At 52.0% G+C, this 27467-nt stretch overlaps 2 protein-coding genes across 4 annotated transcripts in view; both read left to right on the top strand.

Moving 5' to 3' along the window:
* Pnpla5 (patatin like phospholipase domain containing 5) overlaps positions 1-8093 on the top strand; it is a 12331-nt gene extending 4238 nt beyond the window's left edge. Inside the window, exons 5-9 of one of the 2 annotated variants that reach the window (XM_031358296.1) lie at positions 914-974; positions 1784-1969; positions 3684-3810; positions 6408-6524; positions 7439-8093. In XM_031358296.1, coding sequence (XP_031214156.1) covers positions 914-974; positions 1784-1969; positions 3684-3810; positions 6408-6524; positions 7439-7460 — 513 coding nt within the window. In that variant the 3' untranslated portion in view covers positions 7461-8093. Of the gene's footprint in view, positions 1-913; positions 975-1783; positions 1970-3683; positions 3811-6407; positions 6525-7103 lie in introns of both variants that reach the window. The other variant, XM_031358289.1, reaches the window with a different exon arrangement.
* A 6132-nt stretch (positions 8094-14225) lies between these two features.
* Sult4a1 (sulfotransferase family 4A member 1) overlaps positions 14226-27467 on the top strand; it is a 28054-nt gene continuing 14812 nt past the window's right edge. The window contains exons 1-3 of one of the 2 annotated variants that reach the window (XM_031351304.1): positions 14226-14644; positions 25374-25504; positions 27107-27187. In XM_031351304.1, coding sequence (XP_031207164.1) covers positions 14476-14644; positions 25374-25504; positions 27107-27187 — 381 coding nt within the window. In that variant the 5' untranslated portion in view covers positions 14226-14475. The remainder of the gene's footprint in view (positions 14645-25373; positions 25505-27106; positions 27188-27467) is intronic. The other variant, XM_031351295.1, reaches the window with a different exon arrangement.

Below are 27467 nucleotides of genomic sequence, written 5' to 3'. Positions count from 1 at the left end.
TGGCCTCGAACTCAGAAATCCACCTGCCTCTGCCTCCCAAGTGCTGGGATTAAAGGCCACCACCGCCCTACCTGGTTTTTGCTTTTTTTGAAACAGAGTCTTACAATGTAGCCCTGGCTGGTCTGGAACTCACCATGTAGATCAGGCTAGGTCTCAAACTCACAGAGATCTGCCTGTCTCTGTCGCCCGAGTGCTCCACAAAAGGTGTGTGCCACGATGGTCTCCAGCCTCTAGGGAGCTCCACTTCTCAGAGGACACAGGCTCAGGCAGGTTAAGTAATTACTTATTCAGTACAGAGCCCAGAAGTGGGAGAGCTAAGATTTACTCTGTTAGATGACAATGAGCTCCCAGGACTTCAGCTAGTATACATGTGTACATAAGCCAGTATACATGTGCACATATGCGTACACAGACACACACACACACAGAGCGAGATGGCTCAGCATACCTGGCATGCAAGCCTAGTAGCTGAGTTTGATTCCAGGAACCAATGTAAAGGGGGGAGGGAAGAGATGACTCCATTGAGTTGTCCTCTGAGTTCTACTTTCACACCCATGCCACATCCCCTCCCTTGCGAAGGCTAGGAAGAGGCTGTCCTGGGCTTGTGGGGATCCGGGTGGAGACCTCTCAGATCCTGACCCAGGCCTGGTCACCCTGTCTATTGGAGGGAGCTCTCAGGTGGAGGCAGGTGCCTAAGCTCTAGGTAAGGAGTGAACTGCCCAAAGGGAGGGCACATCAGGATTAGATCTGTGCCCTGTGCACTCTGGGTCTCTCTGAGCAGTATCATGTCTCTGGGGTTCCTGAGCCCTGCAGAGGGTCACTGGGTAGCATGCTGAGCTGCGGCTGTGTCCCTAGCCCATGGCATGTGGCTAGAGAACCCTAAGCTCTGTCCTTCCTTTGCCCCATGTCCCAGGTGGTGGCTGACTATTGCAGACAAGGTTACCTGGACGCCCTGAGGTTCCTGGAGAGACGGGGTAGGTGACAGAGGGCAGTCATGGGATGATGTCAGGTAGACTCAGCCTCTCTGGCATTTGAACCCTGGGATCTCAGGATCTGCTCTGTGTGTAGCTGAACCACAGAGGGGAGTACATAAGGAGACATCTGGGTCCTAGTCTAGAGATTCCAAAGACTGGAGCACAGAGATAGAGATGGGAGGGAGTGGCAGGGGGGACTTCCAGAGACTAACTGGGGCAGAGAAAGATCTTGGCCTGAGGCAGGGAGAGTAAGCAGGGAGAGCTTCCTGGAGGTGACAGCTGAGCTGGATTGGGATCAACTATAGAATGTCTAATTGGGATGGGAAGACAGAGTCAGATGGAGGGAAGGGAACTGCACTCCAAGGGGTATGTCAGCTGGCAGGAGGTGTGTGGTCCCCAGGGCTGGAAAGCATGGCTGTCATCCTCAGAGGCAAGGTTGAGAGATGAACCCAGGCTTTAAACCCCAGACCTATCCTCAATCCCATCATTCCACCTCAACCTGCAGAGCCTTATACCAGGCCAGAGCTTGAGAATACTGCATTTAACTCTCATGACAGTAGACCGTAAATTCTTTTTAACAGAGAGAAACTGAGACAGAAGGGCTGAGGCTCATGTGGCTGACAGGTGGGAATAAAACAGACTTTGAGAACAGGGTTATGTCTGGGCAGGCTGGATAACAAGGTGAGGCCCACTGGGGTTCATCCTGCAGCCTGAGTCCTGGAGTTGGTTTGAGCACCGAGACACGTGGGTAGTAACACACTGGTTCCTTTGAAGGCTGGCACTATCAGATCTTCTCCTTCTCAATCCAGGACTTACCAAGGAGCCAGTGCTGTGGTCGCTGGTATCTAAGGAGCCTCCAGGCCTTGTAGAGGGGCCCAGAGGCACTGACCATGACCAGGGCCAGAAGGCTGGCCCGACTGTCAGGTGGGACATCCCCAACGTGCTGGTCAAGGATGTGCCCGACTTCGAGCAGCTGTCACCGGAGCTGGAGGCTGGTACTGCCCCTTCTCATTCCCCTCACCGGCCTGCGTGCTCATACCTGCCAAGCCCTTACCAAACATCAAGTGTGGCTGGGGGCTTTTTCTGTGTCATCCACTCTTAACTGTAACCTACTTCATCAGTGGGGGAACGGAGACCCTGAGAGAAGGAACTCAGCAGCTCTTCCTGCCTGCCATTAGGGTACCGAGCCCAAGCCTGTGCCTGGGAAAGACAGGTCTATGTCCAGGCCACAGTGAGGTGCCTAGGGACAAACACAGGTATATACATGGCAGGTGATATCCCAGGTGACACTGAAATTGGAGCTGCCAGTCAAAGATGGAGGGATGAGAGTTTGGTCAGAGGTTATCACATGGACGAAGGCCTTGGGGCTGTAGAGGCTGAGCTGGTAGGTCTCTGGGATCACAGCATAGTGTTTGGATGGCATGGCAGACACGAACATGGGGATGACTGGCTAGCCAGGAGGAGAGAGCCGGTGTCTTGGTCGCTTTTGTATTGCTGTGATAAAATGCCATGATCAAGGTAACTTATAAAAGAAAGTGTCTAATTTGGCTTACAGTTCCGCGAGGCTGGTAGAAATAGCTAAGAGCTCTCCTCTCAAATTTCAAGAGCCTGGTGGGAAATCTCAAGCCTGCCCCCAGTGACACACTTCCTCCAACAAGGCCACACCCTCTAATCCTTCCCAAACACATCCACCAACCAAGGAGCAAGTATTCAAATGGCCTGTGGAGGCCATTCTTATTCAAACCACAGCTGAGGGGAGGCCTGGGATACAGTGGAGCTAGTGGGGAGGACAGAGGAGCTATTGGGGAGGGCAGTGGCTAAAGAGGCTGAGGTGATAGTGTAGGTTCAAGGAGAGGCATTGAGGGCGTGAGAGATTAATTTATATCCAGAAGGCTTTTGGTCTGCCCTGAGCCCTAGGTCCAGGCTTCTGAATTTGGAATCAGTGGGGTGTGGTTACTGCCCCTGCGCACTGCCGCTGGCTGGGATAGGAAATGGGAGAGTAAGTCTAATGCTTAGACATCCTGGGTACCTGCTTTCCCACCTACTGCCTTGGAGGAATGTTCTGTTGGGGACCCATTTCCCATGACTAGGGCATAGATGGAGCTGGGTGTTATCTCCTTGCCTGCAATTTGAGCTGCAGTTGGAGCTCCCAGCAATCTAGAATGGCCTTCTGGCTCTTGCCCTGACGAGTCAGGGTGGGAGCACCCTGCTTAAGATGGTGAATAAGGGGATCAATCAGACCTGGCAACATGGATGCTGTGGTCACGGCTGCTCTGAGGCTATTGCTGTGAGAAAGGCCCAGGGATGCTTGTTTATCCAAGGCACCATGGTAGACCTCTCCCAGTAGGAGGACAGGAAAGTAGAGCTCAGGAAGGGAGCCCGGCGGGCCTCAAGGTTGTCTTGGCTCTGCTTCTTCCTGGAAAAGACTCTTACTGGGCGCTTCTGGACTACCACTCTGAACTTTAGTTTCCTCACTGTAGGGGGTCTCAGTGGGCTAAGCAGGGTGTGTGTGTGTGTGTGTGTGTGTGTAGGGTGACCCCTAATGGCAGCTATGGCTTCATCTGTATGGAGATGCTGAGGTTGAATACTATCTTCGTCTCCTGGGACTACAAGGCTTGATGACCCCCTAGGGTGACCTGGGGTGGCTAGGGGAGACAACTCCACAGCCTGAGAGTACCAAGGAGCCGTGGGCCTCTTCTTGTCTTACAGCACTGAGAAAGGCATGCAAGAGAGACTTCTGGGCCCATATCCAGTGTTCAGTGCCAGGGAAAGTGTTGACCTACCTGCTACTGCCCTGTACGCTGCCCTTCGAGTATGTCTACTTCAGGAGCAGGAGGTGAGATCGCCTGGGCTGAAGTCAGGGAGGCTTGTGGTCAGGGAGGGTGGCTAGGTGGCTAGAGATGGCAGATACCTGCCTTCCCCACACTACCTGCCGTGCACTGGCCCATGGAGTGCCTGCGTAGGCTCTGCCAAAAGAACTGATAGGGAGGCGATGTGACCGGCTACACAGAATTCTGGCTAGAATTCTGACTTAGGCTGTCCTGTGACCTGTCCTCTGATCCGTGGCAGAGTTTCTGTGACAATTCGATGATGCCCTTGGCACACCTCTCTCAGCTGATCTACCTCAGTTTGGCTGTGTGGGGTAGGCCCATTCTCCTGACCTCTCTGGGTCATAGCATGTTCCTAAAACCAGGGTTCCTTCAGGCCAGACTGACTGCGGCTGAGCACTCCCTGCTGGCTTAGTGGACTATGCTGCTTCGTTTGCTCACTCACTGGCTGCTGAGGGTGACCGAGGACTAGGTGTTAGCTCGGGGCAAGAGAGGCAGACTTACAGCATTTTCTCTGTCCAATCACATTAGGGCAGTGACAGGCCTGTGATTGGACAGGAATAGGGAGGCGGAGCTAGAAGTTTAGGAGTGAGTGAGGAAGAGGAGAGGAGGAAGCCAACATGGAGGTAGACGAACAGGAAGACTATCCAGACCCCGTGTGGTTTTAAACAGTCACAAGTAGCTAAGGTTTTCACAAGGTTACAATAATTGGGTTAAACCATTATCTTTATCATTTGGGTCTGAAATTATTGTCTTGGCATCTTGTAAATTGTGATCTTATTGATACATAAACCTGATTGGATAATTAAGCCTTAAGAGTCATGTTTCTACTGGGTAACTAGGTGCTAGATGACTGTGGGGTGTGTGGGACGTTGCATGAAAGCAAGATGAACTCGCTAGCAGGGAGAGAATATCAAGACCCTGCTAGGACATAGTGTGGCCAGCCAGTACCGGCACTATAGTGGGAACGTGGTCGGGTGGGGCAGGAGAGATTGCGGGGTGATCTTTTTTAATATTTCCCGAAACACGGACTGACCCTGACCTGGCTCCTGACCTGGTGGAGCACACAGCTCAAAGCCAGCCACATCACTGTGAATTTTAGCTTCTAGGAGAGAGCCACGCTAGCACGGAGCTAGCCCAGCACATGCTCAGAGCTGTTTGTTCAGGAAGGCAGGCAATGGCATCTGAACTATGGGCCACATAGTTAAGGATGGGCCACAGTCTGTTAGGCAAAGGAGAAGAAAAAAACCTCCCAAGTGGACAGGGTACTGTGTGCAAAGGTCCTGGGGCAGAAGGGAGTCAAGCATATCCTAGGAACCCAAGGGGAGGAGGGTATAGGGAAAGCTAGAGAGCGACTGGGGCCAGACACACAGACACACAGGGTCTGTGGTCAGGTGAGCGAGCTTCATCAAAACACAGAGGTGCTATAGAGAGATCTGGTGTTTTCTTTGAGAAAGGATCTTTCTAATCTTGTAATCCAGTGTAGTATTGTAATCCAGAGGCTTTTGGCTTTTTTTGTTTTATTTTTCTCTTTTCTTTTCTTTTCTCTTCTTTTCTTTCCTTTCCTTTCTTTTCCCTCCTCCTCCTCCTCCTCCTCCTCCTCCTCCTCCTCCTCCTCCTCCTTTTCCTTCTTCTTCTTCTTCTCCTCCTTCTTCTTCTTCTTCTTTTGAGACAGGGTTTCTCTGTGTAGCCCTGACTGACATGGAACTCACTGTGTAGACCAGGCTGGCCTCAAACTCAGAAATCCAATTGCCTCTGCCTCCCAAGTGCTGGGATTAAAGGTGTGTGCCACTACCACCTGGCATCCAGAGGCTTTTGTAATCCAGAATGGTCTTGAACTCAAGATTTCTTCTGCCTGAGGTTTCAGCCATGTGCTCCAACACTAGACCTGAGATCTGTACTACTAAAAAGCCTCTTCCTTAGAAGTCTGTGATGGTGAGCCCCAGAACTCTGTATTGTACTGCCTGGAGTTAGTGATTAGGTCAGCAGTAGCCCAAAGCTGGAAGAGACCTTCCCGCTGACAGACTCGTCTCATACAGAGCTGTTTGCTAAAACCACGGGCTGATGAAATGAAACTAAACGAGTGTAAAATCTAGCTATCTTTATGGTGTGAGCCTGCTGGAGACAGCTCAGAGCATATTGTATCTGCCTTTCTGATTTCCTATGACCCACACATAGGGCATTTGTGGCAGGAGAAGGCACCAGCCTCTTCATGAAGGGAATGTGGATGAATGACATGGGCGGGAAGAGGGATGGATAGAGATATGTAGGGGAAGGGGCTATAGGCAGAGGGTCCTCATTCGGTAGGTGAGCCAAGCTGAGCCCCATGAGCCCCAGAGAGGTCCTCTGAGTCCTTAGGCTGCCGAGCAGAGCAGCCTCCAACCTAACACTACACCACACTCTTCCCACCGGAACTCTGGAAGTTGACCCCAAACCCCACCCCTCCCTAAAGTTCAAAGTGTCCTTCAGGTCATCCTACTATGCATGCTCCCCATGAGGCCATCCTGAGATGATCTTGCCTGACCTGGGTATTTCTCCTTCTCCTCTCTGATCTGGCACCATCCCAGGGCTCCCTGGGAAGCTGACACTGCTGCCCCTTCCACAGGCTGATGCAGTGGCTGCCTGAGGTACCAGATGACTTGTATTGGATGCAGGGCCTCCTGAAGAGTACCGCCCTCCAGGTCTACTCCATGGCCAAGTCATGGCTTCTCAGGTTGGGCAGGTGAGGCGGGGGAGGGGCTGGAGTGTTTGCATGCTGCCCACATTCACTACCCAGCACTCAGAACCCAGCACCCAATTCACAGAACTCAGAAGCTAGCACCTACTGCACAGTATCCATCTAGTGTCCTACACCTAATACACAGTACCCAGCACACATACAAGGTCCTTCTGCTTATACACCTGAGGGTGCTGTGTGTGCCATCGGTGTCTGGGATCTCTTTGCCAGTCGTGCTGGCCAGTCTGGCCAGTCTGCTAGGGATCTTTATCATGGCTCTGTAGTTGGAACGGATCCCCCTCCCCCATAAGTCGCAGGCTTCATGTGGCTCTGGGCTGCTGGGCTCTTTTCTGACTGATTTCCTGGTGCTGGAGATCCAGGATACCACCCAGTCCCTAGCCTCCTAGAAAAGCCACCCTGGTGTCCAGATATTCTCTTCTTTGGTCCTGCTGAGGGCTTTAGACTTCCTCTATAGGGCTGGGCATGAAGTAGCCTGCTCCCTGTGAAGGCTGCCCCTTATGGTGTACTCTACCTTCACCAAAATCCAGGCCTTGAACTCACACATGATTCCTGCTCCCTCTACAGCCCACCTGCCACCAGCGCGGACTCCCGTCTCCTCCGGCAGCGTCGGCGGGGGACCGCTGCTTCTGAGAACAGGCCCTTGAACCACAGGCTTGCTGATTGTGCGCTGGGCTAGGCCAACCACATGTGTGACCCTCTGAACTCTGTCCTTGTCCTCGTCCTGTGTGCTTATGCCTGCCTCTGACTGTCTGGCTGTAGGGACTCTGGCAGGTGGCCTGTGTCAGTCTCAGCCCCCAGGATCTCTGAGCTTAACTTTTAGGTCAGGGAGGTTGCTAATTTACCTGCAAAAAGACCTGGCTTCCTGTCCACGCTGGGCCATGGGCTTCTTGTGTGGGCAGGTGGTTCCCTGGCATGGAGTGAGGACCCTCTGCTGCTGTTCCTCAGACCTTGATCCCCGGAGCCTCTCTGGATGCTTCCAGCCTACTGTGTGCTCAGGCCACTGCTCTCTTGTCAGTGTTGTCAGGAAAGAAAAGACAGAACAAGCTGAGACACGTCTCAGTTCTGGATGTCCGTGTGAGGGACACAGAAGGCAAAGGTATCTAGCAGAGGTGTGTTCTGCACTAGGCTGGGACTGGAGATGGGGCCCCAGGGCTCTGACCATGGTCCTGACTGCTGTCAGGGCTCCTCCCCCCCACTCCTCTTGCCTTCTTTCTCTGACCTACACTTATCTAAGGGGTTGACCTCTGTGACAAGTGCAGATGGAAGGTGGCTGGCTGGGGAATCCATTGGGGTGGGGGAGTCCTGATCATAGATGCTTCCGTTGGGGATGGAGTCCACTGCCACTGCAGCCTAGTTCCTAGGGAAGGTTTCTGGGTGGTGCACATACCAAAGCTCCTCTGGCCAATCCTGGGGTCTCTATTCTTTCTATCCCTGAAGAACCCACACAGTGCCCATGGCCAAACTGTAGGGGACACTCAGCCCAACTGGAGATGGGATTGTAGAGAAATGGAGGTGCCAATGAGAGATTATGTAATAAATGCTGGGCAGGAGAAATGATGTGTCATTCATTCATCAATTATACATACATTGATTATTCTTCTATCATTGAATGATTCACCATTCATCTATCATTCATTTATTCTCCATTTATCATTCATTCATTCATTCATTCATTCATTTGGCTTTCGGATGGGATACAGGTAGGAAATCCTTCCATGAGCCCTCCCAGGGGTGCTTAGAAAGAAATGCAGTGGCTGGGCAGTGATGCCACATGCCTTTAATCCCAGCACTTGGGAGGCAGAGGCAGGTGGATTTCTGAGTTTGAGGCCAGCCTGGTCTACAGAGTGAGTTCCATGTCAGCCAAGGCTACACAGAGAAACCCTGTCTCAAAAAACAAAGAAAGAAAGAAAAAAAGAAAAGGAACACAGTGTGTGAGGATATGAAGCCAAGTGGAGAGACAGGGACCAGGCTGTCAGGAGGCTGCTGTTGAGCTGAGGCCTGAGAAGAGGCCAGATGTTATGCAAGGCCCTGGAAGGAGCAGCAGGTGCAGAGGTCTGGCAAAGATAATGCTGGCCTTGCCATAGCAGGGCCACAGCTGTGGAAGACAGGATGGAGGGTGGGCATGTGAGAGCTACATCACCGTGGGCTTTGGAGATTTCTTTATTTTTATTATGTGTGTGTCTGTGTGCGTTTATGTGCACCACTTGTGTGCTGGTACCCACAGAAGCCAGCATCCAACCCGCTGGAACTGGAATTATAAGCGTCTGTGAGATGCCTGAAGAGGATGCTGGGAACTTGAGCTCTCTGCAGGAGCAGTGAGCTGTCTCTCCAGCCCTATCACCAGGGAGTTTGGATCAGGGGAGGGGATGAGAGGATGAATGAAGAACTGGTATAGGGTTTGGGATGCAGACCTATAATCCAGCAGTGAGGGGGGAAGAGGCGGGGAAAATATCAAGTTCCAGGCTATCCTAGACTACACAGTGAGACACATCTAAGAGAAAAACAATACCACCTCCCCTGAAACGGTTTCAGGGGCACACAGACAGGGCAGGACTGAAGGGACAAGGAGAGCAGACAGTAGGAGCAAGAAGCTCCCCACCCCCTGGCAGTGCCAGGACCAAGCCAGCCTCACCTCCTCGCTGTCTCTCATGTCTCCCAGCTGGGCCAGACACTGCCTTGATCCTTTACACGAGGGAGGGGCGGTTCTTCTTGGGGTTAGTTGGTTCCAGAAGGCCATGCTCTGTCTTGACTGACCTGGGGGTGCTACCATGCCCCTACCCTCAGATTCCAGTTTGAGGCTTTTTCACCCTGAGCAACTGGGGCTAGGGGGCTTGACACCCATGAGAACATCCTCATCTCTGTCCTTTGTATCTTATCATGAATACATCCTCTGTGCTAAAGGCTGCTCAGCCTCACCATGCCACCCCCTTCCAAATCAACTCCCCATTCCATAGGGAACCTGCTGGGATGATGGAAATGCTGGGTGTAACACCACACATAGTGGCCTTGGGGATGCAATGCAGGGCTTTACTGATACTAGGCAAGCCTTCTACTAATGGGGCTATATCTGAGTCCCTCCATGGATGTGTGTGTGTGTGTGTGTGTGTGTGTGTGTGTGTGTGTGGTATGTGTTTTTTTTTATGTGGGTGTTGTGATTCAAACTTATGACTTAATGCTTGGCCCATCTTCCTTCTTTTAAATGATGTCATTATGCCTGATGCACAGAGTGAGCTGGATCTTACAGTGAAACGTGTGTTTATCATCTCCCATGGTCACTTCTGCCCTTGGTGTTCTGAGATAGTCTCATGTAGCCCAAGTTGGACTCATGCTCACTGTGTAGTTGAAGATGACCCTAACTCCTGATTCTCCTTTCTTCCAGCTCCCAAATGCTGGGATGACAGGCATGTGACACCATGCCTTACTGATCGCCCGAGACTTGTTTTCAGGTTGTATTTCTGTCTTGGGAAGTGAGCTTTCAGAGTTCTTATCTCTTAGTGATCTGTAGGGAAATATGCATGAATGAGATAATGTACAAACACCCTAGTATGTGTGTGTGTGTACACGCATGTGTGTGCATGTGTGCATGCATATGCATGTGTTTAAGCTGATAAAACATGAGTTGATCATAGATATTGTGTGATGAAATGTGGCAAGTGGGGCTGGAGAGATGGCTCAGCACTTAAGAGCACTGACTGTTCTTCCGAAGGTCCTGAGTTCAAATCCCAACAAGCACGTGGTGGCTCACAACCATCTATAACTAGATCTGATGCCCTCTTCTAAAGTGTCTGAAGAGAGCCAAAGTGTACTTACACATAATAAATAAATAAATCTTAAAAAAAAAAGAAATGTGGCAAGTGCATACACACTATCTCATTCTCTTATATTTGACATTTCAAGCCCAAGAAAAAGCTCAAAAAATATTTACTTATTTAAATTACATGCATTTAGCCAACTAATTTAAATAGCATTTCTCATTTAAACCTTTATTTATTCATCCATTAACCTATGTATATATGTATGTATCAAAATATCTATCTCTTTATTGTGTGTGTGTGTGTGTGTGCATGCATAAATGTGTGGTACTCGAGTGTGTGGTATGTGTGTGTGTGCATGTGTTTATTGGGTGTGTGTTTGTGTGTGTGGTATGTGTGACATGTGTGATGTGTGTGTGTGCATGTGTGTAGTGTGTGTTTGTGTGTGTGTGTAGTATGTGTTTGTGTGTGTTGTGTGTAGTGTGTGTTTGTGTGGTATTTGGAAGTCAGAGGACAACTTGAGGGATTCATTCTCTCCTTCTACCACATGGGTTCAGGGGGTGAAAATCAGGTCACATCTTACATCTTGCCAGCCCTACCTTAAGGTTTTCAATAGTACAGGGAACTAGGAGAATATGCCTCAAAACAAGTGAAGCTGGGTTGCTGTGTGGCTAGGCAGCAGGGGCCCGAGCTTCTGGCGTTCAGCACCGTGGACAGCGACACGGCGCTGAGACTCACGTCAGCTGCTTGCAGAGCACAGAGGTCCTGTCAATGCACCTCTAACTGTTGCAGGCTCACTACTCCCACAGCCGGTCATCATTCCGAGAGCCTGGCATCTTTTTCTGTTTCGCCAGGTTTTCTTTCTTCTTTTTTCACATTTGTTCAGTTTTTGGCATCAGGTTTCTTAGCTTTGTCTGAAGGACTTTTTTTTTTTTTTTTTTTTTTTTTTTTAAGTACCTAAATGTTACCCAAACCTTAGACTCCAGGCGCTTGTCCAAGTGTGTGTAAATGGAATGGACTTTGGTTCAGTGGCTACATCTACCCCGAATCCACTAAACTCACTTCTTAACTCCACTGGTTTTTGTTTCTTTGTTGAATATTCCTAGGAATGTCTTTGTTGAGGGAGGGTTCCTTTACATTTCAGAATAAGATTATTCTGAAAAAAAAAAATTAAACCCATTGAAAAATTTACTGCCACTGCAGAAGGCAGGATCCCTGTCCTCCAACGATGCCCACCCCTTTACCCGGGAATTCGTTAGAGTAGCGCTATGTCAGAGTCAAAGGCCAGCATGCGAAGCATTGAGGTGAATATCTCAGAGTCAAGGATCAAAGTTTCCTCAAGAGTGGGGGAGGAGGATGGGAAGGGAGGGAAGGCTCTGGGGTGGGAAGTGACCAGAAGCCCAGGCATTCAGGCAGCATGTAGGAAGAGCCAGGCAGCCCCTGTCATCCTGTAGAGGCTGAGCCAGGAGGCCCTGGTGTTCAAGACCAGCACTAACCAAGTCAACTCCCTTAAACTTCTGTCTGTGGACTCTGGTTCTGTTTGAACTGTGCGTGGAATCCCATGGGATCAGGTGTCTCGTGTGCCTGGGCTTCTTCGCTCCACACTGAGATGGCAGCTCACCAGGGATTGTCATGTGTGCAGGTTAGCTTTTGTCAACCTCACACATGCTAGAGTTATTTGGATAGAAGGAACCTCAATTGAAATATATATATATGCTCCCAATCCTATTGACCCAAAGACAAGGATGTGGGGCATTTTCTTGATTAATAATTGATGGGGCCCAACCCAGCCCATGATAGGTGGTGCCATCCCTGGTCACGTAGTCCTGGCTTCTATAAGAAAGCAGGCTAAGCAAGCCATGGGGAGCAAGCCAGTAAGTTGCACTCCTCCATGGCCTCTGCTTCAGCTCCTGCCTCCAAGTTTCCACTTTGAGTTCCGACCCTGACTTCCTCCAGTGATGGTCTGGGACTTGAAAGCTGAAATAAACCCTTTCCTGTCCATGCTGCTTTGGGTCAGGCATTCAGCACAGTAATAATAATAATAATAATAAAAGCAAATCAGGGAGCTGGAGGGATGGCTCAGTGGTTAAGAACACTGGCTGCTCCTCCAGATGTCCTGGGTGTGATTCCCAGCACCCACACAGTAGTTCCTGAATGTCTGTAACTCCAGTTCCAGAGGGTATCCCCTATCCTCCTGGACACCTGGTGCACAGACATATGTCCAGGCAAAACACCCATACAGGTTAGAATAGTAAATAAATAAAACCAAACAAATGGGAGCAGACTAGGGAATTCATCACGTATGAGAAATAAATCCCTATGTGGCAGGATTCTGCCCAGTGCGTACACTGTGTGTGTCACAGGAATCCTGTGATGGCTGCTAGCACCTCAGATACCACCAGCATTTGTCCATTGTGTTGAAACTGCATGACTGACACAGCTAAGACACTTTCTTTAATACACACACACACACACACACACACACACACACACACACACACATATATATATATAGGTTTTTCAAGACAGAGTTTCTCTGTGTAGCTCTGGCTGTCCGGGAACTCACTCTGTAGACCAGTCTGGCTTCGAATTCAGAAATCCGCATGCCTCTGCCTCCCAAAGTACTGAGATTAAAGGCGTGTGCCACCACTGCCTGGCGCTTTCTTTAAAATTAAAAAAAGAAAAAAAGCCCAACACGTCTTTATTTATTTTGTGTGTGGTAAGTATGCAAATTGATGTGTATGTGAAGGTCAAAGGTAAGTTTGTGGGAGTACTCCCCTTTCACTACATGGGTTCCAGGAGTGAAACTTAGGTTGTCAGGCTCGGCAGCAAGAGCTTTACCCACTGAGCCAGCTCCGGGATGCCTTCTCAGCGCCATGATTTCGGGTGTCCATGTTCTCTTCTTACTCAGCGGGGCTCTTCCTTGTCTCCTCCTCTTCACTTCGCACCTGAAACAATGGCACTGGGGCCTGGAGCCTCTTTGTGTCACCCTAACTGCTCCCCACAATGCCCTTCAGTTTGGCAGGTCCCATACCCCCTCTCTCCACCCAGAAAAGTCTGGATCTCCCGTGCTAGACAGCAAAAAGCCAATTTTCACTGACCCATCCTTGCCTCCCAAGTGCTGGGATTAAAGTTGTATGCCACCACTGCCCGGCGACTCTCGTGTATCTTAAACTAGCGTCAAATGCAATATGTAACAGAAGCTGGCTTTGAACTCTCGTCTCCACCCTCCAGTTACCGGGATCACAAGTGTGTGCAAGCCCAACTTTTGTTTGTCTGTTTTCCCTTTTCTCCAGGGCTGGGGAACTGACTCCAGGGCTTCACGAGAGGGAGGGGCTCTATTCCTCAGGGGTTTCCCAGCCTCTTGGGTTCTTGTTAGCTGCTTTCCCCAGATGTGGCTCCTGAAGTAGGATTCCCATTGCCAAGGAGGATCTGGGCAGGTGGCGGGCGCCACCTGGAGGGTCCTGTCTGCTTGGGGGTTTCCTGAGGGCGTATCTCTGCTGGGGTCCCCTCTACCTGGAGGGATGCTCTTTGCCTGGGGGTTCACTCTTGGGTTCCTCTCTGCCTAGGGTCTTCTCTGCATGGGAGTTTACTCCCTGGAGGAGGGGGATCGCCTCTGTCTGGGGTGTCCTGGGGTGAGGGGCTCTTTTCAGCCTGGACATTTCTGCCTGGAAGGACCTACTCTGGGGTTCCTATCTGCAGGGAGGATCCTCCGCGGATGGGCTTCTCTCCTTGGGGTGGGGGTTGCCTCTCTGCCTGAGGTCTTCTGTCTTGGGGTTTCTTTTCTTGGGGCGTCTCTGCTGGAGTTCTTTCTGGGGGAGTCCTCACCGGCACCTGACTGCAGGCTCTCTAAGCGCTGCCTTTGTCAGCCGCGCTCTGATGCGGGCTTTTCCATCTCTGGCATCAGAAGCTTCAGGGGGTGCGGCTTTCCGGACCCCGGGGCTCGCCCTGGGTCTGCGCGTCCGCCTCCTTTTTGCTCCAGGGCGTGGGGACCCTGGCCTGGCACGGATGACTGACGGGCAGCGGTACGGACCGGACGCACCTTTGCGGCAGGCGCGGGGCCTCAGCCACCGACGTCACGGGGCGCGGCGTGCGTGGGTGCGGCCATGACGTCATGCCCGCGGAGCCCCGCGCCGGCGCCGTGACGTCACGCCCTGGAGCTGCGGGCCGGGCCGGGCGGCGGCATGGCGGAGAGCGAAGCGGAGACCCCGGGCACCCCGGGCGAGTTCGAGAGCAAGTACTTCGAGTTCCATGGCGTGCGGCTGCCGCCCTTCTGCCGCGGAAAGATGGAGGACATCGCCGACTTCCCAGTGCGGCCCAGCGACGTGTGGATCGTCACCTACCCCAAGTCTGGTGAGCCGGAAACCCCACGCCGTACCCGTAGCTCGCGCGGCTGTGTGACCTTGGGCAGGTCGCTCAGCCTCTCTGTGCCTTAGTCCTGTCCGGCTCCCCGTGTGGTGAGGGCAGCGGGGGCAGCGGGCGCGCCTCCAGTGTGGGCTCTGTGGGGGATGGGACCGCCCTCCGCTGCCCCTGTATCCTGTTTACAGGCCGACTGTCACCAGGCTGGGACCTGGGCACCTGGGTCCCCAGTAGCTATGTAAGGTAGAGCTTCTAGGCAGAGGATCAGAGAGGGGAGGAGGCTTGTCCAAGGTCACACAGCTGGGCTGGGATCTGAGCCACCCAGCTATCCAGGCCTGGTGTAGAGATGGCTGTGTGTGTCTTTTCTGGGTCTGTAGGATCCCAGAGCTAAGCCGGTTCGTTCGCTGTCCCTGTAGGGCGCCCTTGTCATCACTGTCCTGCAGGCTCAGGGTAGTTGAGAAGGTGGCTATCACCCCGCGGTATCCAAGCAGGGTATCTCCCAGGGTGGAGTCCCGGTTCCCGGAGCAGCAGCCCATCATCCTCGCAGAGAATGGTGGGCGCTCTCAGGGTAGGAGTGGGGGTGCAAAGGCCCTGGGGTCAAGTCCAGGTGTAGGCACTGACCCACCACTGGGCATGCAGCCAGCTGGGCTGTCCCGAAAGAGGCATGTCAGGAGACAAGCAGGGCTGACCGAGGCTGCAACCACCCCACAATCTCATCCCAGCCCTGGGTCCCTGCTGGCCTTAGCTAGGGTTGGCTTTCAGAGAACTCTCTATGTGCTGCGGGTCATCCCGATGAGTGCTGCACATCTGGGTTAGTGGCTGTACCTGGTGTTGTCTCTTTTGGATCAGTGCCTGGGTGAAGCCAGAGCCATGTGGCCCTATGGTTCATGGATGCCCTGCCACCCAGCCTGGTGCCCATCCTCAAGGTGGCACTTAAGGAGGCATCATGGTTGTTGTCCTTGCCACAAAGGGTATGAATGCGCCCATGGGTAAAGGAAGATTCTAGTTCCCTCCCTAGACCCTGGGAATTGTGGGAAACTTAGTTTTCAGAGCCCTTAGGACCAGGGTTGTAGTGGCGCTCCTGGAAGAGAGGGACAGAGTGTAGGTTACTTACTGGAAGAGGTTGGGGAGGGGCTTTGACCCAGGATCCCTGAGGAGTAGCTAGTCTGGAGGCCCAGCTGTGAACTTGCAGGGCTGACGAGTGTTAGACCAACCCTGTGCAGGAGCCCAGTGGCTTCTGGAGAGCTCCCTGGACACTGCAGAGAGGAGTTGGATGGGAAACATCTATGTGTGCATGAATATTTCGAGACAGAGTCTCTCTGTGTACCACAGGCTAGCCTTGAATTTCCAGTCTTCCCGCTTCAGCCTTCCCAGTGCTGGAACAGTTAGGGTATACTATTACAGTCACCCCCACAGGATGCCAGTTTTTGTTGTCTGAGATAGGGTCTCAGGTAGCACAGGCTGGTATTGAACTTGCTGTATAGCTGAGGCTAGCCTTGAATTTGTGATCCACCTGTCTCAACCTCTCGAATGCTGGCGTTACAGGAGTCCTCTACCACCACCCTTGGCTGGATGCTGGTTTTCTGGGTAACAGACACATCTTGTAGATAACATGTACCAAGTGCAGAGAGAAGCATGGGCCAGAGTTGGTGTAAAAGTGTCAAATCCTTCCCCAGCAATGAGACCCCAGTGGTGCTTCAGGCATCCCAACTCTGCCCTTCCCATCACATCCTGGGAGCTGCCTTCCTGAATGGGACAGTCCTATGGCCTGGTGTTTCTTGATGAATGCCCCCGACACTCCCTGTCTCTCCCTCCTCAAGGCCATCATGCTAGAGCACAGATGAGTTTGGAAGAGCCAGGAGCCACCTTCAGGCTCTGTGCTGGCTCAGCTCCTGAACCTCGCCCATCACGTTTGCTGAGTCCCACGGCACAGGTGGCGACTGTGGCTCCAGAAGTCAGGTGACCAGCCTCTGGGTCACTCTGGGGTCAGTGCCTTGACACCATCATTGCTGCTGCAGGTGCCAAACGCTATCTATGCCCAGGGCACTGGGGTCACTCACCTCACCTCCCAGAGAGGAGTCACTGTCAGGGTTGAGCCTGGCTGCCCCCAGCTGACCTTGCATTTCCTGGACCCATTGACCTCCAGGGCTTAGAGTCTGGGCCTGGCAGTGAGACTGGGGTCCTGATGAGTAGCCCAGCATTAATGAGGCAGGGGAATGGTCTTGGTTGGGAGAGGGGAGGAACGGGAACCAGAGATAGTCTCATCTGTAGCTTTCTAAGAGACAGACAGGGTGGACACATCTCGGGTTCTTTGCCTCTGAGAGAGAGGTGGGAGTTGCTGGCAATTCCCCAACCCTGCCCCAGTGCTGAGGGGCTATTGTTACTGTTCTTTTAATATAGGCCTCTTTAAAGGAAGAGCTGGCTCAGGGCTGAGGCCAGGCACCTCCACGAATCAAGGAGCCATCCACCTCAGGGTCAGAGTGTCCCAGTGGCTGAAGAGCACTGTCTACTGGAAGAAGGCAGGTGATGAGGACCTAGGTTTGATCCTAGTTAGAGGACAGCTCCCGATCTGTCTAAGCTGGACTTGGAGCCAGCTCAAGTGTCTGCAGGGTGTCCAGGCTTGCTCCAGGTGGGTACAGCCAAGCCTATCTATCCCCACCTACTCCCATCTCCTGGCTTTGGGATGAGCAGCCCAGCCTGGGAAGGCCATTACATTGGTAGACATATAGAGAGCAGCCAGACGTCTGTTTTGGCCACAGCAAGTCACAGGTTTCTACCAGAGTGACAGCAGAATTGTTACTGCTGAGTTGCACCCGGGCATCCTCTGTTTCTTCTTGAGGTCCCTTGGTGTCCCCACTTATCCCTAGTTCTTCCTTCAGGAGCTTCTGCCCAGTGTTTTCTAGTGCATGCTGATTTTAGGGTTGCATGCTTCACTACACGGGGTCCTGCACTTGACTAATGGGCTGCAAAGTGGCATCTGCACCAGTGGGCATCAGGGATATCCTCCACCCGAGTGAGTGTCCACTCAAGAGAGCTGCAGGCCCAGGAGATTGGCACTGTGGGGAAACTGAGGCCCAGAGGAGTAGTGTCTTTCCTTAGCTCCCAGAGTCCCTGGAGGACCAGGCTGGGCATCCGGGTGAGTTTTCTCTTGTTTTGATAAAACGCCCTTTGAGCAAAGCAACTTGGAGGAGGAAAGGGTTTTTCAGCTCACGGTTTCTGGTCCCGATCTATCATTGAGAGAAGTCAGGATAGGAATCTGAGAGAGGAGCCTGCAGGCAGGAGCGGAGGAGAAAAGGTGCTTCCTGGCTCACCCTGGCTCACCCTGGCTCATGCTTTTTAGTTAGTTTTGTTACGCAGCCCAGGACCACCTGCCTAGGAATGGTGCTGCCCACAATGGGCAGGGTGGGGTCCCCATATCAAGACCATCCTCCACAGACACACCCACAGGCCAGTGTGAGCCGAGTAGTCCCTGGATTGAGACTTCCTCAGATGCCTGTGGGCTGTATCGAGTTAACAACTGAAGCAAACCAGGATGACTGTGGACGGGTTTCAGGTTCTTGGGGTGTCTGTCGTGTGGCAAGGTGGTGTTGCCTGAATAGAAGGAGCAAGTTACACTTGACTGGAGCTGCTACTCTCTCTTGGACCCTGCACAGACTTTGTTAGCAGTTGGGTCAGTGGAAGGTGTACCCTGAAAGGTGAGATTCCCAGCTCTGCCTGTCCTTGACAGGATGCCTGGACCCCTGTTCCAGCCCTACACTAGAGGTTGGAAGGCACCATCTTTGGGAACTTGGACACCTAAGAACTGACCTGTGGGATAGTACAGATCCAAGGGGAAGAGAAGTGGTGGGTCCTCTCTGGGGAAATAGATGGGTGTTCTATCAGACTACCTGCCTGTCTCTGCCTGCCTGTGCCTCCCTCCCTCCCTCCCTCCCTCCCTCCCTCCCTCCCTCTGTGTGTGTGTGTGTGTGTGTGTCTGTCTGTCTGTCTGTCTGTCTCACCCCCCCCCCACATCTCATATGTGCACACACACCTGGACATCCCCTCACCTCCCCAGCTGCTTTTGCTTCCCACCTCAACCTGGGAGGCTCCTAGCTGAGGTGGTAAGGTATCCTGGAGGACGGTGGTTCTTAACTTGTGGGTCGTGACCCCTTCACAGGGTTCACGTATTAGACATCCTACATAGCAGATATTTATATTATGACTTACAACAGTAGCAAAATTACAGTTATGAAGTGACAACAAAATAATGTTATGGTTGGGAGATCGCAACATGAGGAAATGCGTTAAAGGGAAGGTTGAGAATTGCCGCTGCAGCAGAACAGTTAAGTGCAGGAAAGAGACACTGAGTAGTGTCTTAAGTGTCCCCTCCCATGCCCTGATGGCTTCTGTCCTCAGACAGTGAGGGCAATACCGTCTCAGAGAAAGTGGCATGACGAAGGGACTGTCGGGACTAGTTGGGGTTCCGGAAAGTCTTGAGAGGGAGAGTCCAAGAGTTGGGATGGTTAAGTGCTGGGCTCCAGGGTCTAGCGGAAGAAATGACCATGAGTAGAAGGGAAGTTTTGTAAAATGGTGCCAAGTAGCAGGAAGACAAGTGACTTGGAAGGCTGACATCCGAGTTCCTGAAGAGAGAGCAGAAAGAGTGGGGCAGAGATGGTTGACAAGACTGGCTTTCAGAACTTGAGTGTGAGCATCAGGCTCATAGCCAGAGTGGCTCTATGGACATGCTGCTGTAGGGCAGAGCGGCTCCGCTGCTAGATGCGGGGGATACCAAGATCATGTTCTGGAAAGCGGCCTGCGACACCAGGACACCAATGCACTTTCAGAGGCTAAGATTCTGGCCTGGGCTTCTGTGCCTAGCCCCGCTGCTGGTTCCGCACAAAGTGGAGAGTTGAGGTCTGAGGAAGCACACACACACCTCTTGAGAGAGAGAGGGATCATATTTATATAACTTTTATTATAGCATATAGTTAAGGTTATTGATTGGTTGATTGATTGATTGATTCAGGGTATCTCTGTGTAGCCCTGGCTAACCTGGAATTCACTCTGTAGATCAGGATGGCCCTGAACTCAGATATCCACCTGCCTCTGCCTCCTGAGTACTGGGATTAAAGGGCTCCACAACCTGGATAAGTTACTCTTTTTTTTTGGTTTTTCGAGACAGGGTTTCTCTATGTAGCCATGGCTGTCCTGGAACTCACTCTGTAGACCAGGCTGGCCTTGAACTCAGAAATCTGCCTGCCTCTGCCTCCCAAGTGCTGGGATTAAAGGCGTGCGCCACCACTGCCTGGCGAGTTACTCTTAATCTCTTACTGCAAATGAGCCTTATCATAATTGTGTATGTATTAGGAAAAAAAGCATAATTTGTAGAGCTCGGTGCTGTTGACAGCTTCAGAAGCCTGCTGGGGCTTTGAGTGCATCCCTGTGGGAAAGGGTGTCTGTTGTAGACTGAGCTGAGGATATCCGGGCCTCTCATCGTATAGGGAGTGTTTGTTAGACCTGACTCAATGATTATGCTAAACCAGACACAGGAAAACCAAGGCACTATATGAGACGGGACACACAATTGCTTCATGATTGTACTGGCTGGTTTTGCATGTTAACTTGACACAAGCTGGAGTTATCACAGAGAAAGGAGCCTCCCGTGAGGAAATGCCTCCATGAGATGCAGCTATAAGGTATTTTCTCAATTAGTGATCAAGGGTGGAGGGCCCATTGTGAGTGGTGCCATCCCTGGGCTGGTAGCCCTGGGTTCTGTAAGAAAGCAAGCAGAGCAAGCCAGGGGAAGGAAGTCAGTAAGTAACATCCCTCCACGGCCTCTGCATCAGCTCCTGCTTCCTGACCTGCTTGAGTACCTGTCCTGACTTCCTTTGGTGATGAACAGCAATGTGGAAGTGTAAGTTGAAGAAACCCTTTCCAACTTACTTCTTGGTCATGGTGTTTGTGCAGGAAGGGAAACCCTGACTAAGACAATAATGTACCGTATATGGAGCAGGTAGGTGTGTGTGTGTGTGTGTGTGTGTGTGTGTATGTATGTATGCATGTATGCATGCATGCATGCATGTGTATATATATCCCTAAGAAATATATACTTTTCTCTTGCTTTAAGCACATGTTTAGTTCCACATTATGCTGTGGGTTTTCTGGGAGGAGGGGATGTGTTAAGGTTCTGTGTGAAGATCAGTAGATCGTTTGAGATACACAGTCTGTGAATGAAACCACATTACCTGGAGGTTGGTGGGTAGAGCCAGCTGAGCCTTGGCCTCTGGGAGTAGATTCTGGAGGAGGAGATGGGATTTTTTTGTCATACATTCCACTGTACTTAGGTTGGTTAAACTTGATATCAGTGTGGCTTTGGTGAATGCTATCAATGAAAATTAAAGGGCCCATGCCTAGGAGCCTGGGGGTGTTGGGCCCTGCTCCCATTAGCATCTTGTCTTCAGAATTCTGGGAAGATTTTGTTGGTCTCCTTGGGTGTGTTGACAGGCTGAAGGTCCCCAGATTCCTGGGCAGGTCTACTCCTGAATTCCAGGGCCTTCCATACATCTTGACTTAGGACTCAGGTCAGAGTGTCCTGTTGGCCACCACCAGGTCATTGGTACTTTGTCACTCAAGCTTTGGCTCTGTCAGTGAAGTGAGCTGTGCATGGCATTGGTCCACCAACGCACAGAGCCAATGGAGAGTCTGGCTGCTTTCCCAACGGACAGCTGTCTCCCCTGCAGGTTGTGTGTGCTGGGGTGCAGCAGGCTGGTAGCTCAGGGGCTCCCTCTTCCAGGCCTCCTCCAGGAGGCCACATCTTTTATATATTTCAAGGTGTCCCAGCATGACGGTGGCCACCACAACAGCATGAAGCCCTGCTGGAACTTCCCTGCTGCCCTCGTTCCCAAGTACTTGTGTGGGTCTGGCTCCATCCCCTGGTCCTGCTCTTTCCAGCGCTGATGTGGCCTTTACTGCCACTCTGTATTTGGTGATTCCCCTGACAGAGAGGTACCTCTACACCTTGCTCCAGAGGCGCAAAGTTGATGGCTGAAGGTCCCACACAGGGTCTCATCAGGAGCTATCTTAGTCAGGGTTTCTATTCCTGCACAAACATCATGACCAAGAAGCAAGTTGGGGAGGAAAGGGTTTATTCAGCTTACACTTCCACATTGCTGTTGATCACCAAAGGAAGTCAGGACTGGAACTCAAGCAGGTCAGGAAGCAGTAGCTGATGCAGAGGCCATGGAGAGATGTTCCTTACTGGCTTGCTTCCCCTGGCTTGCTCAGCCTGCTCTCTTATAGAACCCAGGACTACCAGCCCAGGGATGGCACCACCCCACAAGGGACCCTACCCTCTTGATCACTAATTGAGAAAATGCCCCACAGCTGGATCTCATGGAGGCACTTCCCCAACTGAAGCTCCCTTCTCTGTGATAACTCCAGCCTGTGTCAAGTTGACACACAAAATCAGCCAGTACAGGAGCTATCCCATCCTGTTAGGATGTGATGTAAGTAAGGTCCTTATGCACGGATGTCCTAGCTGGAGGACGTGCCCACCATCTGCATACTCAGCCTTCATCAGCCACTGAGCAGCCTTGACCCGAGCAAGCCACTTGCTGGCCCTTCCTGTGTCTTCTGTAGAGGGAGGTTTTGCTTTCTTTATTTTAAAAATGTGGCAGCTTTACTTATTCTTAGAGAATTTCATAGGTGTATAAAATGCATTTTTTGGTCATATCTGTTCTCTGTTGCAACCTCCCCCCCCCCCCGTGTTCCTCCAATGCCTCTCCCGCCCAACTTCACAGCATTTAAATAAACAACTCACTGAGGTTAATTAGTGCTGCCTGTGTGTGCATGGGTGGCCGGGAGGTGGAGGTAACGGCGGGATTACAGATGGAGGTGGTTTTGAAATACAGTTCGGGTCTGTTTGGGACATGGGGCTATGTGGGCTGGAGGCATGATAGAGCTTGTTAAAAATAGATCATGAAGATGGACCAGGAGAGACTCACTTCAGGGCCTTTCTTGGACACTAGCTGAGCCTGAGTGGACCGTACTCACCAGGAGTCACAGGCAAGCTGGTATCACCAGTTGTGTGTGTGTGTGTGTGTGTGTGTGTGTGTGTGTGTGTGTGTGTGTGTGTGGCCTTCCTCTTCTGGCTATGGCCTAGAACCCTCCCTGTGTGACTGAAAAGCCTTGTGTGAATGGCCATCTCCTTACTGGTGATTTGGCTTCCTGGTGCCGGAGCTGCCTCCCGCCTGTCCTGCACAGCTCAGTGTGAGCTGTGTCCAGATGGCAGGCCCTTAGAGATGGATAAACCACCGAAACATCTTGGCTTTCTGGCTGTAGCTAAGATCTGGCCTCCGGTGTGTGGCTTCTGGGCTGTTGGCACAGCAGGAATAGCATGAAAGGACGGGCCAGCAGGCCTTTGCTTGATGGGTGACATTTGGTAGATAGGTGGAGGGAGAAGGCAGGGAGGGAGGGCTTTTACAGAGGAGCAACAAGGAGTAAGGGGAAAGGGCTCTCTGACTCTCTGTGTCTGTCTGTGTCTTACACACACACACACACACACACACACACACACACACACACACACACACACTGTAAAGGCTTTGCAAAGCCTTGCTTTTTAACTAAAAAAAAAACCCAAACTTTTTTTTAAAGATAGGATCTTGCTCTGTAACACAGGGTGCCCTCCAACTGCCTCTATCTCCTGAGTGCTGGATTATAGGTGTGTGTGTGTGTGTGTGTGTGTGTGTGTGTGTGTGTGTGTGTGAGAGAGAGAGAGAGAGAGAGAGAGAGAGAGAGAGAGAAAGAGAGAGAGAGAGAGAGTGTGTGTGTGTCTAGACATGGTTTGAGTTTTCACTTTTATGAAGTGCAAAGACCCCTGAAAATAGACAGGCGGTGTGATTTAGCTTCCAGGCCTAAACTCTGACTATATTACCTTGAAAACAAGTCAGGCATGCTTACAGGACAGCCGCTGAGAGAGGTGTGTGGGCCTCTCAGGAAGTAGTTTAGACGTGACCATAGCATTGCCGTGGGTAGGAAAGCTCAGATTTGGTCACTATGGTGGGGATCACTGTGCTGAGGTGTGACGAAGATGAGGTTGTTCCGTGTGAACAGCTTTTGAAGGTGTGGATTGCTGAGGTGTTGGAGAAGGGCTGTGGACAACACTCCGCCTCTACTGGCCTGGTGGGATCTTGTGCGTTATCCACAAGGCCTGGCCTATGGTGAGTGAGTCTGTGTCGGGCCACCTTGGGAAGGCCAGAGAGGAAGGACCAAAGCTTGAAGAGAAGGGATGTGTTCACCTCTCTGAGTTCCTGAGAAGAACTAGCCTAGCTTTCTGGGAAGTACCTGCAGCCATGTCTTGGGAACTGGAGGGCACAGGGGCTGGAGAACTGCAGCCATGCCTGCCTTCCTCCCTCGTCTCCCTGCTGACTGTCGGTAGCTTGGCTGACCTGCCTAGCCCTGGGGCCCTAGCTCAGACTGTGTGCCCCCGAAGTGCCCAGGCATCCTGTTGGGTGTAACTCATACACAGGGACTAGAAAGCAGTGGGGGTGGCCAGGCTTAGCATGGTGGGAGTTCAGTGAGGGTCTGGATAGCAGTGTGTGCTGTGAGTGTCCCAAGGCTTCTGAGAAGGTAGGCTGTGGGGGTGGAGCTCTCCACCTGAGAGGCTGAGTTCATGAGGAGGGAAGCTAAGCCTGGGCTCCGGTGCCTGTGAACAAGGGGGAGTTTGTGGAAGTAACTGAGGTTGGAGACAGTGGGATCTGGTCTGAGGGGACTGACGGTCCCCAAATCCAGCAGGGGACCCATCTGTGTCATGCTACTTTGGGAAGAAGGGGGTTTATTCACAGGCCCTTAGCCTCTTGCGCCACTATGCCCATGTCTCCTGGTGGGCCCCTCTCTGCATCGTGTAGCTCATGTGTGGGCTCAGCTCTGGCCTTGGCCATCTCCTACTGTCTTGTGGAGCAGGCTGTGCAGCGCAGGCTGCTGCAGGCATGAGTGGTTTGTGTCTCTTTGTGAACACAACTTCCTCATGCCTCCCATGAGGTGCAGGGAGAGAGACCTGAGACCCTGCTCATTTACGTCTCTGAGTGAGCGATCACTTCACATGGTCTTGCCTCTGTCACCTCAGCTCCTTTGGCAAAGGAACCAACCGCCAGAGTTGCACCAGGGTCCTGGGTCCTCCCCACCTTGGGTGTTGCGTGTCCTTCCTTCCTTGCCACGTGTGTCCCATGTGACCACCAGTGTTTTCAGACCTTGGGTGTTTCATGAACGACAAAGCCAGGAATGAGCTGGAATGTTCCTGTTGGCTTATTTCCCTCCAGGAGTATGGGCAGCATGTGTACTTAGCCTAGCAGACCCTGCTGAAGACCCAGATGAAGGAATCGGTTGGTAGCTGAGGCCGCAGCCCTGCCCTCTGAGCTTGGTCACTCCTGAATCTGGTGGAAAGTTCAGGTCTTGGGAGCCTCAGTTGAACTTGCTCCCCACCACGGTCTGTGGATGGCAGGCACACCCTGCTTTCTTTCCCAGCAGTCCTGCCCCAGTGAACACTGAGGTAGGCTGCAGGCTGGGCACTGGCCACCGTGGTGGGCTCAGGTCTCATGTCCAGCCTGGGCCGCTCTCTTGGTCCCTCTTCAGGTTCCTCTTGCTCCCTGAGCTCTGTGCCCGCTTCTTGGGTAGCAGGAGTTTCGTTGACTGTGAGGCTGACCCAGTGGCTCCTCTGAGCACCCTTCTTTGACTTTCTACCCAGGTACAAGCTTGCTGCAAGAGGTGGTCTACTTGGTGAGCCAGGGTGCCGACCCTGATGAAATCGGCCTGATGAACATCGACGAGCAGCTGCCGGTGCTAGAATACCCACAGCCCGGGCTGGACATCATCAAGGTACTTGCGTGACCTCTTTCCTTCATAGTTATACCTGCTCAGTAACCGTGGCTTCTCAAGTGGCTCTTGAGGGCTCATGGGACAACCGAGGGCCTCCAGGCAGTTCTAGCGAGCCAGGAGGAAGAGACTGACAGGTCCCAGTTTTTGACTGTGACCTTGGGACCTGTCAGGCACAGGTGACTGCTGTCAGCAGCAGGAAGTCTATGAGGTGGAGAGGAAATAAATACATGTGTTTGGTTATGGCCTGGGGGAATCACTGTGGATGAAGCAGTTCCTGGTCCTTTCCTCGTGTGTCAAGGAAGGACATGTCTGAATAAAATCTGTGGTGTCAAGAATGAGATTAGTGGGTTAGAGAGATGACTCAGCTGTTAGGAGCATCGACTGCTCTTCCAGAGGTCCTGAGTTCAATTCCCAGCAACCATGTGGTGGCTCACCACCATCTGTAATGGGATCTCATGCCCTCTTCTGGTGTGTCTGAAGACAGCTACAGCTCATATAAATAAAGTAACTACATCTTTAAAAAAAAAAAGAAATTAGTTAGGTGTGGTAGCTTCTACCTATTGTCCCAGCACTGGGGTCACTGAGGCAGGAGAATAACATGAGTTTGAAGCCAGCCTGGGCTTCGCGATGAGATCCTGTGTCAGCAGTAAATGGGTTTGTGCATTCTGTCCCTTAGAGATAGCTGAGCCTTTCTTTCTGTTCCATCCCCTGCTACCTCGGTAGTTCTGGCTTCACAGCCCTCATCTCACCTACCTATCTTCCTGCTAGATAAGCATTGTGGAATATATCTCTGAGAGGCCCACTCCATGTGTCCTGGCAACAGATGCCTCCTGCTCTTGGTGAGCTTATTCCTGACCATACCTGGCATCTGGACGTTGTCCTCCTGTCTTCCGTCTGTGCTGGTCACGTTGATTCCTCCCCAGGAAACACTGGGAGTGTGGGGGTGCCTCTTCTCTAAGTGTCCCACGTGTGGGTGCTGCTCCTGCCTCAGGTAGTGAGCTGACAGTTCCCACCTCCTTGGGCAGGAAGTCACGATGGCTACAGAGATGGGAGGCAGTGCACCAGGAGTCAGCGGACATCAAAAGAACATCCAGAAGGAAGAGAGGGACAGAGCGCCCCAAGACTCTGTCCAAGGGGAAGCTGACAGGATGAGGGCCTCTGTGCAGAGGGCTGAGAAAGCCAGAGCCAAAGCTCCTCCCACAATCCCCTGGGCTGCTATGAGTTGGGGATAGCTGGATGCTTTAAAGCTGGACACTCCTATGTTCTTACCAGCACTATTTTATGCCTGGGTTAAGTGTTTCCCTTTCCCCGTAGACCCTTCCTCATTCTCAGCCACTCAAATTCAACCCCAGTGGCTATAAGGGATCAATCCCTCAGCCTGAGGACAGGGATTCTCATTATAGCTCTGGCGTCCAGCTGTGTACCATGCCCAGATGGCTTAAGTGGGTATTTGGTTAGAGCATATACTAAGTCCTGCTTGGTCAGGATCCTCCCAGACCTGTTAAAAAGGCCCTGGGAGGAGAGAAGAGGTGTGTGTGTGTGCTTATGCACATGCATTTGTACACACATACACAAATATAACAGCCACACATCTTCCCGCAGGAACTGACGTCTCCCCGCCTCATCAAGAGCCACCTCCCCTACCGTTTCCTGCCCTCTGACCTCCACAATGGCGACTCCAAGGTAACCTACCTCACCTCTCTCATCCCCCACTTTCTCAGTAAGACCCCTAGGTCTCTAAAACCACTCCAGGTGACGCTCACTATCCCTGGCCCTGGGTCCCTCTTGGATGATGTCTACAGTGCTTTCTTCATGCTTACCAGGTAGTGGGGGGGTGTTCTCTCACAGTTGAACATCGGAGGATGGAGCTCGCTGTGCTCCCTGTGCTTGTCTCTGTCCTCAGTTACACAGTTCCCAGGCCACCAGTCCTCACGAGGGCATCTATCTCCTACAGATTACCGTA

The sequence above is a fragment of the Mastomys coucha genome, unplaced genomic scaffold, assembly GCF_008632895.1.
Source record: "Mastomys coucha isolate ucsf_1 unplaced genomic scaffold, UCSF_Mcou_1 pScaffold11, whole genome shotgun sequence".
In the NCBI taxonomy this organism is placed as follows: Eukaryota; Metazoa; Chordata; class Mammalia; order Rodentia; family Muridae; genus Mastomys; species Mastomys coucha.
The sequence above is the reverse complement of the archived record's forward strand: the minus strand, read 5'-3'. Positions and strand labels throughout refer to the sequence as shown.